The sequence below is a fragment of the Narcine bancroftii genome, chromosome 2, assembly GCF_036971445.1.
Source record: "Narcine bancroftii isolate sNarBan1 chromosome 2, sNarBan1.hap1, whole genome shotgun sequence".
In the NCBI taxonomy this organism is placed as follows: domain Eukaryota; kingdom Metazoa; phylum Chordata; class Chondrichthyes; order Torpediniformes; family Narcinidae; genus Narcine; species Narcine bancroftii.
The window spans coordinates 192153436-192167374 of record NC_091470.1 but is presented as its reverse complement, the minus strand read 5'-3'; the positions used below and the strand labels follow the sequence as shown (position 1 = coordinate 192167374).

Genomic DNA, 13939 nt, shown 5'->3' with positions numbered 1-13939 from the left:
TACCCTTTAATTATAGGAAGGATATAAACAGAGTGGAGAGAGTGCAGAGAAGGTTTACCAGAATGTTACGTGGGTTTAAGCATCTAGAGTATAGGGAGAGATTGGACAGATTAGGTCTTTATTCTTTGGAGCGTAGAAGGTTGAGAAGGGATTTGATAGAAGTATTTAAGATTATGAAAGGGATAGACAGAGTGGATGTGGATAGACTATTTCCGTTAGGAGGAAAGATTAAAACAAGAGGACATGAGTTAAGAATTAAGGGGCAGAGGTTTAGAGGTAACATGAGGGGGAACTTCTTTACTCAGAGAGTGGTAGCCGTGTGGAATGAGCTTCTGGGAGAAATAGTGGCGGCGGAGTCAATTGTATTATTTAAGAAAAGGTTGGACAGGTATATGGATGAGAAGAAGATGGAGGGTTATGGGCATTGTGCAGGGAGGTGGGACTAGAAAGGGGTGTTTGGTTCGGTGTGGACTAGAAGGGCCTAATGGCCTGTTTCCGTGCTGTAATTGTTATGTTACTATAAGACCGGAGCAGAAATGGCTATTCAGTCCATCAACTCTGCCCCAACATTCAGTCGTGAGCTGAAATTATTAACTATATTGCTAGTCTCCCCGTATTCTAGTGAATTTACTTCAGATTGTGCTCACTTGCAGTCTTAGAGCAGCTTACAGTGGCTAGTTGCCCTACGAATCCACACAACGTTGGATTGTGCAAGTAAACAAGCATTTGGAGCAACCACATTCTGCCATAAACATGAAATGAACACTCCACACGGATTGAACCTGTCATGGGAGCAGCGCTGTGGCAGCCCTGCTAATTATTACCATAGTTTTGTCTTTATTAGTTGATCAGGCTGAACTGCCAACATGCACTTGGTTCCAAATTCAGCATCATTGCTGCTGGGTTCACACCACCATATCATCCTGACACCCCCTGAATGTACACCGTTTCAAGTCCTTTGTTGAGTTTGCAGGCAGACTTTATTCACAGAATTTTTAAATTTATACATACAGCATGCTAACAGGCCCTTGCAGCCCATGAGCACGTGACGCCCAGTTACACCTACAACTCCCATACATTTTAAAGGATGTGAGGGAAACCAGTGCGCCAGGAGAAAACCCATGCAAACGTACAAACTTCTGATGGACAGCTCTCAATATGAACCTGGGTCGCTGGCGCTGCTTTGATGTTACACTAATCACTAGGCTAACCATGGCGCCCTTAGAGATGGTGTTGCTCCAAATTGCACCCATAATGTTGGGTCTGTTCTCTTGTGAAATTTTTCAGTCAGTTCTTCCAAAGTTGGAATTATGAGACATCTGTTCACTCCGAGCTCACATCCCTCATCATGTTTACCGGTAATTTCTTTGTAATCAAGCACCTGTCTAACCAAGACACGGGTGGCTACTAAAACTGGCATTCTTGCCTGTCATCTTTTGGCCCAATCTTCATGCTTCCCTTCCATCCTTTTAAAGCTGCCATCCATGTCTCTGGCCCTTGCACTTTCCTTGCTTTTTCTACCACATCTTTTATTGCTGTATCGAATCAGTCTACACCTGCCTGACCAACAATCGGAAATCCGAAACGAAAGGCCCCTTTGATTCATTTAAAATGATTACATTGTAATTGTGTTTTACACTTCTAATCTGTCAAGTTTTGACTTCATCTGTCTAATTAGCATTTCAAATGACTGATTGAAGTTCAAAGTTCAGATTTATTGTCAAGAGTACAGACATGATGTCATATACAGCCCTGAGATTTTTTTTCCTTTGGGCAAGACAGAATTTCTAGTTAGTGGTAGTGCAAAGAAAAAGATACAAGTACAGAAGAGAGAAATGTAAACGAGAAGGCAGTGCCATCAGTCTATGCAATACAGAAAATAAATATTCAATAACAAATGGTGTGCCAGATAAGGGTCCTTAAAAGAGCCTGCATTATGATGGTGGAGGGGTAACAACTGTTCCCTGAACCTGGCGGTGGTAGCGTTTAGCATGATGTTAATTCAGCGCCAGCAACCCGGGTTTGAATCCCGCGCTGTCTGTCTGTATGGTTTCCCTGTGTCGACTTGGGTTTCTTCTGGGTGCTCTGCTTTCCCCCCACCATTCACAACATACAGTTAATTTGGGTGTAATTGGGCGGCATGGGTTTCAATAGCCTGAATTGGCTTCTAACATGCTGTAAATAATTTTTTTGTTAAAATTTAATTGTAGTTTGCATCACTTGAAACTGTGTCCCTATCCAGGACTCGCTGGCCGAGCACTGCAATCTCGGTGTCCATTCCGTCTAATCCAGTAAAGAATATTATGGTTCAATTACATTTTGCAATTTGTACACTACTATTCATTCCACTTCATTGTTCTCTTCCTCAAACCCCCATCAGTGGTGCTGTCTCAAGCAGGTCAGCAAAGATAAAGCCAGGTAATTACATGCCTTTGAGCCTAATATGAAATGTTACACAAAAAGAATTCCGAAGGACAGGATGAATCTACACTTGGGAAGGCAGTAATTAATCAAAACTAATGAGCATGGCCCCAAAAGAGGACTCTGCTTCTCCAGAAACCAACCACTTGGCTCAAACTAATCCACCTGAGTGTTACTGGTTTACCTATCCCAACCTCTGTCTATTAAGTTTCAGGAATCAAGTTGCAGCAAGAAATCTACTCCTCACAGTTAACACATTTTCAATGGTAGAAAAGTAATTGTAACTTATTCAATAAATCATTGACATTCAAAATACATGGACGACAAATCAATGACAAATCTGCTTCTCCAGTTGAACATTGCAGTTGAATGTTCAATCCTAACAGGAAACCTTCTCTGCGCCCTATCTCAGACCTCAATCCTTCCTACAATTGGGTCAAGAATTAGGAATTGAACGTAAAAGTAGGGAGGAATGGTTCCAGTTCCATAGAGCATTGATAGTTTGGTGTACAGTCTTTTTTTAATGGAAGGGTGTAAAAGTATAGGAAGCAGTTTGGAAAAGGTTTACAGGATATGAGGAAATGTTGGCTAGGCAAGGCTTGGAATCACTGGAGTTCAAAAGAATTGGAGGTGATGATGGAAGGTCCTAGGGGCACTTACGGAGAGGATGTAACCTCTTGAGAGAGTCTTAAATCAGGGGACATAATAAATAAATGTCCATTGACGATGTGGATCGATCTGTTGGACAGTCCTAAGTCTTTGAAATTCTTTCTCAGTGGGCAGTGGAGGAATGACATTTAAAAACAATCTAGACATACAGGCCCTTCCGTCCCATAATCCCATGCCACCCAAATACCCCAATTAACCTGCAACCCCATACATTTTGAAGGGTGGGAGGAAACCCAAACACCTGAAGGAAATCCACGCAGACGCAGGTAGAACGTGCAAACTCCTTACAGACAGCGCCGGATTCGAACCTGGGTCACTGGTGCTGTAATAGCGCTGCATTGACCGTGCCGCCATCTTAGAATCTGAGCAGTTACCTGCTTGCAAGGACGAAAGGTTTAGCGGGCTATGCCTGAATGTGAAGTGAGTTAGTCAGTTCCATCAGTCGCGATCTTACTGCTTGGTGAAGCAGGAACAAGGTGGTGTTGCCTGCTCCTAATTTTTATGTTCAGAATCAGAATTTATTCACATTAAAACATATCACAAAATTCATTGTATTTGCAACAGCAAATCAGAGCAAACATTTATATGAAACCATCTTACCAAATAAATCAAAACAATGAAAGAAAAAGACAAAGTAAGACAGTGTCTATGTTCTTTGTTCATTCAGGATTCTGATGGCAGCGGGTTAAAGCTGTCCTTGTGCTGCTGAGTGCTCACCTTCAGGCTCCTGTACCTTTTTCCCGGTGGTATAGAGGCCGCTTTCTTAAGACACCGGCTCTTGTAGATGTCCTCGATGGAGTGAAGTCTGGTGCCCCTGACGTCACGGGCCAAATTAACAAACCTCTGGAGTTATTTTTCCTGTTCTAAGCATTGGCACTTCCTTAACAGACAGTGATGCAACCAGCGGAATGGTCTCCATGGTCCACCTGGAGAAATCTCGGAGAGTCCTTGGCGACATTCCAAATCCCCTCAAACACCTCACCAAGTACAGCTGCTGGCGAGCCTTCTTCGTGATGACATCAACATGGAGGCTCCAGGATAGATCCTCTGAGGTGTTGACACGCAGGAATTTGAAGCTCTTGACCCTCTCTACTGCTGACCCGTCAACGAGGACTGGTTTGTGTTCTGAGTTTTGCTAACGTTGTGTTGTGGCTCCAGTCAACTAGCTGATCTACGTCCACCCTGTACATTTCCTCGTGTGGTTTTTGCCGACAACCATGGTGTTGTTGGCAAATTTGTAGATAGCATTGGAATTGTGCCTGGCCACACAGCCATGGGTGTACAGTGGGCTAAGCACGGATCCTTGAGGTGCAATTATGTTGATCATCGGTGAGGAGGAGACATTGTTTTCAATTTGTACTGACTGTGGTCTTCCAATGAGAAAGAAAAGGATCAAGTTTGGGGGGATTGGAGCTTGTTGACCAGCATTGAGGGAATAATTATGTTGAAGGCTGAGCTGGAGTCCATGAAGAGCAGCCCAATGTACAAGTTGTTGGTGTCTAGGTGTTCTAGAGCTGAGTGGAAATCCAGTGATAATTGCATCTGATGTGGAGCGATTGTGACGATGGATGAATTGCAGTGGGTCCAATTCTTGGGTTAGTGTTAATTCTGGCCATGACCAACCTTTAAAGCATTTCATCATAGTAGATGCGAATGGTGCTGGGCAATAGTCGCGGCAGCTCAGTCTGCTCTTGGGGTGATTAATGCCCTTTTGAAGCAGGAGGGAACCTTTGACTGCAGCAGGGAGGGTTTGAAAATGTCAGTGATCAATCTGGCTAGTTGGTTGGCACAGATTTTTAGTACCTTGCTAGGTGTGCCATCAGGGCCTGACACCTTGCGAGGGTTCACCCTCTTAAATGATGTTCTAACGTTGGCCTCAGACATAGATATCACAGGGTCCTCAGCCTTTTGCAGGGGTTCTCATGGACACTTTCATTCCCTTTCTCAAAGCGGGCAGAGGTGTTCAGCTCATCCACTCGTGAAGCATCACTGCCATTTACGGTCTTTGCCCTCGCTTTGTAGGATGTAATGGCCTGCACTCCCTGTCAGAGCTGGCGAGTATCTGTCTCTGGCTTCCTCTGGAATGGCTGCATTGTTGCTGAGACCTGCCTTCCGCAGGTCGTACCTGGGCTTCTTCTAGAGATGCTTCATATTGTTTGCCTCAAGATCACTAATTGTATGGTTGCCGTAGCGGTTAGCACAATGTTGTTGCGGCGCCAGCGACCCGGGTTGGATCCTGCGCTGTCTGTAAGGAGTTTGTAAGTTCATCCCATGTCGGCGTGGGTTTCCTCCAACCCTTCAAAATGTACCGGGCTTTAGGTCAGCTGGGTGTAATTGGGTGGGATGGACTCTTGGGCCAAAAGGGTCTGTTACTATGTTCCCTGTTAACCCTTCAGGCCTTGATGTTCTGACAACCCACATAATCCTTAAAAAAAAAGTACTAAGCTGTCCCTCCCCTGTAGCCCTCTATTTTTCTTGCCTATTTAAGAGTCTCCACCACCATCTGTTAAATGCCCTTAATGTTCCAGCCTCCACCACCATCCCTGGCAAGGCAGTCCAGGACCCCCCCTCCCCCCCCATAACTCTCTGGGTTTATATTTTTTAAAAACTTACCCCTGATGTCTCCCCTAAACTTCCTTCCTTCACTTTGTGCTTGTGTCCTCTTGTGTTTGCTTTTCCTGCCCTGGGAAACAGGCGCTGTCTGTCCACCTTATCTGTGCCTCTCATGGCATAGATTGTATGTCTAAATATACTAAATTTTATATTTAGACATACAATCTATGCCATAACTGTGTATCTTCCTCCAAAAATGATTAAGATTCAATTTATTATTATTTTAGTCAAACAGTGTCATATTACATGAAATTGCAGACAGATTCACCAATGGCGAAATTGCCTGAAACACCTCTGTAATGGAGGATTTAAACCATGTTTTTTACTTTTGCAGCCTTTGCTTCTGCAAGGCTGAGAACCTGCTTGTTTTTTAGAATCAGCAGACATTCCACCGAGGGGCCAGAGATGCAGTTATCTGACGAAAGAACATCTGTGTACCAAGATCTTCTTGCTTGTTTTGGTCACAGACTGTCAGAGGCCTAGCCTTGATGCAAAATAAACCATTGTATTCAAAGTGATAAGCTGAAAATTACATTATTCGATAGAAGCCTAGTGTGCTAGCTTGCTCGCTTATCTTTCTTACTGTGCTGGGAATAGGTGCTTGGGTAAGCAGTTTTTGGGTAATATAAGCCATGGTCCCACTGCTGAAGTTTGAGACTCTCCGAGAGGTGGCAACATCTCTCACAAGAAGAACTTCTAGAGTCCAGCTAACGTCCCGGTCGAGGGAGATGGAGAAGCTGCTACCGGCGCCCCGACAACCTACTACAAGTGTGCAGTCGTTGCCTTGCTTCTGCAGTTGGGAACAGTCCAGGCATTAATAAGTATAATTGGGAAGGGCTAGCATATTGTACTTTGAAATCAGCTTTTGAATTTTTAATAAACATCTGTATAAACTGAACTGTTCTCGGTGTGTGTGTCTATTTTCTTTCGGTAGCTCAAACACTGTGACCAATCTAAAACAAACAAAGTGAGAGGTACAAGTTTACCCAGGACAACCTCTTACAGTCAGAGAAAGAAGCAGAAGAGAATCCCCACGGGGTCACTTCTGCAGCTTCCATAGCCACACAAAGCCAAGTCCAAACCATTTTCCATCCGAACCTCCAACATGGTCAGGAACCCTTTGATGCCCCTTTGCATCCTGGTTCTGGTACCTGGTACCCCTTCAACCAGTTTGGAGTCAGTTTCCAGAAGTCCGCAGCTCGGCACAAGTCTCCCAACAACCCACGGCCTCTGTGGGTTCCTCGAGTCACCAGCAGCCCACTGCCTTTCAGCCGCAGAGCTCCGTCACGGGTCCGCCGCCGTGGTCTCTGTCTCCATGGGTCGTCTCCTCTCTCTCCTTCTCAGAGGGGGGTGGTGCCCTGCGCCAGTCCTCCGCTCCCCTGGAGTCTGCAACCCTTCGTGGCTGCTGCTGATCCGAGGCGCCACCATCTTGGGCACAGAGGGATTTTAAATAAAAACGTCGGAAACAAGACCTAAAAAGAATCAAAAATGTAGCAGATATCAAATAATTGAACCCGAAGGAATAAATCCAGTTTGGCAAAGCAACAAGCAACATCCGATATAGACAAGGTGTAAATCTCAATGTGTTCCAGGAGCTTGTTCATTGCAAATTGACTGTTGTCTGTTGCTATGTTTTGTAGCAGTGATACAGTACAACTGTGAGTATGGTTGGGACCGGGCCTATGTCGGATAAACAGTTTTATCGGAGAACGGGTCATTTTTTTAAAAACAGCCCAGTAGCAAGAGCAAATCACTTGTAACAGTATTTAAACAACAACCAACAACAATGGAAGGCTTTTTAAGCATTAAAATAATGTTTAATTCTCACCAAAAAAATTGCTGCCCACCACCAATCACTGACAGCTCCCCACTGAGGTCCCTGATCCTGTCCGGGAGCCCGAGGTCCCAGCTCCTGCCAGCAGCTGGAGGCCCCCGGTCAGTTTGTCTCTGAAAATAATTTTGAATAACTGAAGATTTTTGATCGTTTTGGATATCGTAATGTTTATGACATTTTAAAAATAATTTCAGATAATTGAGGATTTTGGAGAATCTAATTTTGGATGATTGGAGTTGTACTGTACTTCAAAAGTAAGGTGATTCATGGGCTTGTTGAACAGGTAACCAATACTATGCGATGCTATCAGTGTTCTTTGCTCTTGGAGGTAATGGTTTTCCAACAGTTTGCTGCTTTTGATGTTGCATTTTATTTTTATTTTTTACAGATCGTACATTGCAAACAGGGTGACGGATAAACTGACTCCCATTCACGATCTCATCTTCTGCTGCCGCTCAGGGTCAGCAGCTGACACCCAGGCGATTGCAGATGCAGTGACATATCAGCTCGGCTTCCACAGGTCTGTCTGATCAAATGTTAGACAGGTAAACTCCGCTTTACGAAGGCTCGAATTACCAAAAACTCGCTTGTATGAAGAAACCCGTGTTTGAATTCAGGAAGAAATTATAATGGGCTTATAATGAATTTTCACTTTTATGAAAATTGCCTCCAATAGTAGTCAATGGGTCTTCACTTTACAAATTTTTGGTTTACGAGTGGTTTCTCAGGAGTGCTGTACCTTGGTAAAGCGTGGTATACCTGTATAATGCAGTAGAAATAAGATATTCTGTGCAATGTATTGATAAACATCTTCAATTGGAGTCAAAGCTATTGATCAATATAATTAGACTAACAAGAACTTAAAATATAGAGCAGCAGTTGGCCATCTACTAAAATCCCTGATCTCCGGCACCTATGGGGGATTGGTAGATGCCAGGTAAGAGTATTTTTCGGTTGCTTGAGACTTGCCCTTACAATGCCTTACAGATACACCTGCATTAAGAATAGTTTAAGAGATACTTACACTGAACAAACTTCACTTGCATGAATATATAAACCTTAAAGCATTTGACTTCATTTTCAGCCACATTCTTTGAAAACATTTAACTGTCGCACATTCCTCTCCCCTCCATGGAACCGCCCAAAAGATGAACAATAACATTATAGATAATTAACCCCCCGCCCTCCTGACCTGGGCGACTCTTACTAAGCAGGGATAAGGAGACACTTTAGAAGAGTCACCCCAACAGTGAGCGGCATCAACCAGCTCTTCATCCTGGGCGACGCCATTGCTGTTTCACACAACCTTATTCAAACAGCTGCTATGAGCAAAGCCCAGCCAAGGCTCTCCATTGGCTGCATATTTGCTCCCGTCTTCATCAAAGGCTTATGCGTTACTTCAGAGAACATTTACTTTTACAATTTTAAATTTGTGTATTTTTTTAACCTAATATTTTATTATTTTTTTAATTTTTGAATTTATTTTCCTCTATTTCAGTTGCTGGTTGCTTGAATTCCAGGTACCAGGATTTTTAATGTATTGAGATCATGGCTGATCTGGCTGTGGACTCAGCTTCACTTACCTGCGTGATCCCTGTCACCTTTAATCTCCCTCCTCTGAAAAAAATCTATCGAACTGATTCTTAAATATAGTTAATGAGACAGCTTCTACTGGATTCCACAGATTCGCCACTCTAAGGGGGAAGAAAGAGTTCCTCCTCATCTCTGCCTGGCTGGTATAGTTAATTTAGCGGATAGCACAACACAGTTACATGCCAGTGTTCAAATCCACTGCTGTTGATAAGGGATTTGTATGTTATCCCTGTGTCTGCAAGGGTTTCCTCTAGGTGCCCTGGTTTCAGAATCAAAATTTATTGTCAGGAACAAGTCATGAAATTCAGTGTTTTGTGGCCACATCATTGTGCAAACATTCATATTATAAACATCTTACAACATTACTGTCAAAGAAAGTGAAAATAACAGTGCATGAAAAGTAAGGTAGTGTCCATGGTTCATTGATTGTTCTGGAATCTGATGGCAACAGGGAAGAAGCTGTCCTTGTGCTCGTCTTTAGACATCTGTACCTTTTCCCTGGAGGTGGTAGAGTGAAGAGGGCATGACCTGGGTGGTGGGGGTCTTTGAGGATAGAGGCTGCTTTTTTAAGACACCGCCTCATGTAGGTGTCCTCGATGGAGTGAAGTCTGGTGCCTGTGATGTCGCAGGCCGAGTAAACAACTCTCTGCAGCTTATTCTTGCCCTGAAAGTTGGAGCCCCTGTACCAGGCAGTGAGGCAACCCGCCAGATTGCTCTCCACCTGTAGAAGTTTTCGAGAGTCTTCGATGATGTATTAAATCACCTCAGACACCTCACAAAGTATAGTCATTGGCGAGCCGCCTTGTGATTGGCATCAATGTGGAGGCTCCCGGACAGATCCTCAGAGATGTTGACATCCAGGAATTTGAAGTTCTTGATCCTCTCCACTGCTGAGCCCTCAATGAGGACTGGTTCATGTCCCCCTGACTTCCTCCTGAAGTCCACAATCATCTCCTTGGTTTTGCTGAGCACAAGGTGGTTGTCATTACACCATTCAATGAGCTGATCTATTTCCATCCTATACACTTCCTCATTGACGTTCGTGATTCTGTTGACAACTGTGGTGTCGTCAGCAAATTTGTAGATGGCATTGGAATTGTGCCTGGCTGCACAGTCATGGGTGTATAACGAGTAGAGCAGTGGGCTAAGCACGCATCCTTAGGTGAGTCTGTGTTGATAATCAGTGAGGGGGAAGAGGTTTCTAATTCGTATTGACTGTGGTCTTCCTTTGAGAAAGTGAGGAATCCAATTGCAGAGGGGGGTACAGAGGCCTAGAATTTGTAGCTTCTTCACCAGTACTGAGGGGATAATGGTATTGAAGGCCGAGCTGCAGTCGATGAAGAGAAGCTCATGAATCGCTGTTCAAGTTGATCCAGGGCTGAGTGGAGAGCCAGCAATATTGCATCTGCTGTGGAGGGATTGTGACGATAGGCGAATCTCATCCTTCAAAACGTATGGTGATTGTAGGTTAATTGGGATATTTGGGTGGCACTGGCTTGTAGGGCCGGAAGGGCTTATTACCATGTTTTGTGTATAAACAATTTTAATTTAAACCTACCGAGCCCCCCCCACATCTAGTATCACTACCAATGGAAACAATTTTCCTGCCTCTTTTCTATCCCTTTCAAGATTTTATGGAATCAAAATCCCATGGTAGGTGAGTCTAGGACAAGAGGCCACAATTTCAGGATAAAAAGGCGTTGATTTAAAACAGAAGTGTAGAGAAATTTCTTTAGTCAGAGGGTCTTAAGTCATGAAATGTTGCCTTAGGCAGCAGTGGAAGTGCGGTCGTTGGGTGTATTTAAGACCAAAATGGACAGGTATTTGATTAGTCGGGGCATCAAGGGTTACAGGGAGAAGGCCGGAGTGGGGCTGACTGATAAAGATCAGCTCATGGTTAAATGGCAGAGCAGACGCAAAGGGCCGATTGGCAACTTCTGCTCTTGAATCATGTGATTTCATGTTTTTAAAAGATCTCCTCTCATTCTTCTGAATTCCAGCAATGATAGTTCCAGGTGACTCTTCCCATATGCTCATAACCCCCTCATCTTTTGTGTTTAATTGGTTAACCACCTCTAAAACCACTATATTCTTTCTCAAGGATGGGCCCCAGAACCACATGCAGTACTCTCAATGTGGCCTCACCAAAGCCCCCAGCTGTTGGATTAGAGGGTGCTTGAGATTGTGTGTTGTGTGAACTAATTGCTAGGGGGCGCCAATTGTCGTCTGAGGTGGCTGGTTGCTTGAAATCAGGATAACGGGGATTTCACTGGAACCTGTCCAGTTCCTGCAGAATCTCCTTGCTCTTGATTTCAATCCCTCCAGCAAGCACCTGTTGCACCTGCAAAACAACCTTTTGCAATTCATGGACAAGCACTCCCAAGTTCCTCTGCAAAACAGCATTTAAATATTAACCTGGTTTATGAGTTTTTGCTTTCAAAATAGATGACAACATTGTATTCCATCTGCCAGAACCTTGCCCATTCACTGAACCTATTTGGATCTTGCTGTAGATGCCCCAGATCCTTTGCACAATTTGTCTTTTCACTCAATTTAGCAAACTTGGATATGCTACTCTCAGTCCCCCCTTCCAAATCATCACTTTTAAAAATGGTCACGGACCTCGCACTGATCTGCACCACTCATCTCACCACTTATTGCCATCCAGAGAAGCCAACATCCCAACTTTCTGTTGGACTTTGCTTTTTTTTTAAATTTTTTTATTTTTCACACCATAAATCACATTAGCCATGATATACACTATTTCTTTTTCACACATATACAGTGTCTTTTTCTCCCCCCCCCTTTCCTCCCAAACCTCCCCCCCCCTTTCCTCCCAAACCTCCCCCCCCCCTTTCCTCCCAAACCACCCCCCCACCCCCCCTCTCATCCATTTTAGGTATACAATCTAGGTTGCATTAAGCCAGTCAGACAATGTTGTCATTCAACAAAATTACACCAGAAATTCTACTGAGTCCATTCTTTTCTTTCCTTCTCCTTCCATCAACTTAGGTAATGTTTGTCCCCGGTAGGTTTTCGCTATTGTATTTAATGTAAGGCTCCTATACTTGTTCGAATATTTCAATATTATTTCTTAACCTATATGTTATTTTTTCTAATGGAATACATTTATTCATTTAAATTTAGTAGTTTCTTCTTTTAATTTGGTTATGTATTCCATTAGTATTTAAAGACATATAGTTCAGCGTAGCCCTTTTATATTTTGTTTATCTTCTCTTTCCGTTTTTCCATCATTACCTTTCCTCCTTTTCCATTTCTGTTTTCTTATTTTCAACTCTTTATAAGACAACATTCCTACAACATCCAACATTTTCCTTATTCTCCTATTTCTATCTTATTTATCCCCAATCTCCCCTTCACCTCCTGAGTTGTCCTTTATCCCTTGTCGGACAACCACATCTCCCCTCTCCATTTGGATTTGCGAATCCACTCGCAAGCGTCAACTGATTTTGCAGTGACCGCTATTTCCCCCCCACCCCGCCTCCCCCAGAAAAGATTTCACTTTTCATATGTCACAAAGGTCACTCTTTTAATTCCCTCCTTATTCTCTCTATTCCATTACCTTCCCTTATTAATTCTTGTCTATACTATCTATATTTTCCTCTAAGTACAGATACATTCATGTATGCTCATTGTCTCTATTCACTCTTATACCTCTTTACCCGCATACATATCAATCGTGATCATTTTTACTCTCATTACCCGTCTTCATCCCTCAGTCTATTTTTGTCTTTACCCACATACATATCAATCGTGATCATTTTAACTCTCATTACCCGTCTTCATCCCTCAGTCTATTTTTGTCTTTACCCACATACATATCAATCGTGATCATTTTAACTCTCATTACCCGTCTTCCTCCCTCAGTCTATTTTTGTAATTGTTCTGCAAATTTTCGTGCTTCTTCTGGATCCGAGAATAGTCTGCTTTGTTGTCCTGGAATAAATATTTTCAATAACGCTGGATGCTTTAGTATAAATTTATACCCTTTCTTCCATAAAATCGCCTTCGCTGTATTGAACTCTTTTCTCTTCTTTAGGAGTTCAAAACTTATATCTGGATAAATGAAGATTTTTTGCCCTTTATACTCCAGTGGTTTGTTGCCCTCTCTTACTTTTTCCATTGTCTTCTCCAGTACCTTTTCTCTTGTAGTATATCTTAGGAATTTTACTACAATAGATCTTGGTTTTTGTTGTGGTTGTGGTTTAGAGGCCAATGCTCTATGTGCCCTTTCTATTTCTATTTCTTGCTGTAGTTCTGGACATCCTAGGGTCTTAGGGATCCACTCTTTTATAAACTCCCTCATATTCTTGCCTTCTTCATCTTCCTTAAGGCCCACTATCTTTATGTTATTTCTTCTGTTATGGTTTTCCATTGTATATATTTTTTGAGCTAGTAGTTCTTGTGTCTCTTTAGTTTTTTTATTAGATTTCTCCAATTTCTTTTTTAAGTCTTCTACCTCCATTTCTGCTGCTACTGCCCGCTCTTCCATCTTGTCCATTTTCTTTCCCATTTCTGTTAAGGTCATCTCCATTTTATTTATTTTCTCTTCTGTGTTGTTTATTCTTTTTCTTAAATCCTTAAATTCCTGTGTTTGCCATTCTTTAAATGACTCCATGTATCCTTTAATAAGAGCAAGTATATCCTTTACCTTGCCTTTCCCTTCTTCTATTTCACTATACTCTTCCTCTTCTTCTTCCTCTGGGTTGGCCATCTGTTGTTTCTTTGTTGCCCTTTTCTTCTCTTCTTTCTTGTTTCCATTGTCTTCTGTGGTCTCTTCTTGCTGCA

The 13939-nt window shown here is 42.9% G+C and overlaps 1 protein-coding gene across 3 annotated transcripts in view; it reads left to right on the top strand.

The window, feature by feature from the left end:
* The window catches only part of psmb6 (proteasome 20S subunit beta 6), a 58543-nt gene that overhangs the window by 27938 nt on the left and 16666 nt on the right, over window positions 1-13939 (top strand). For all 3 annotated transcript variants that reach the window (XM_069919769.1, XM_069919772.1, XM_069919771.1), the window contains one exon: window positions 7926-8057. In XM_069919769.1, coding sequence (XP_069775870.1) covers window positions 7926-8057 — 132 coding nt within the window. The remainder of the gene's footprint in view (window positions 1-7925; window positions 8058-13939) is intronic.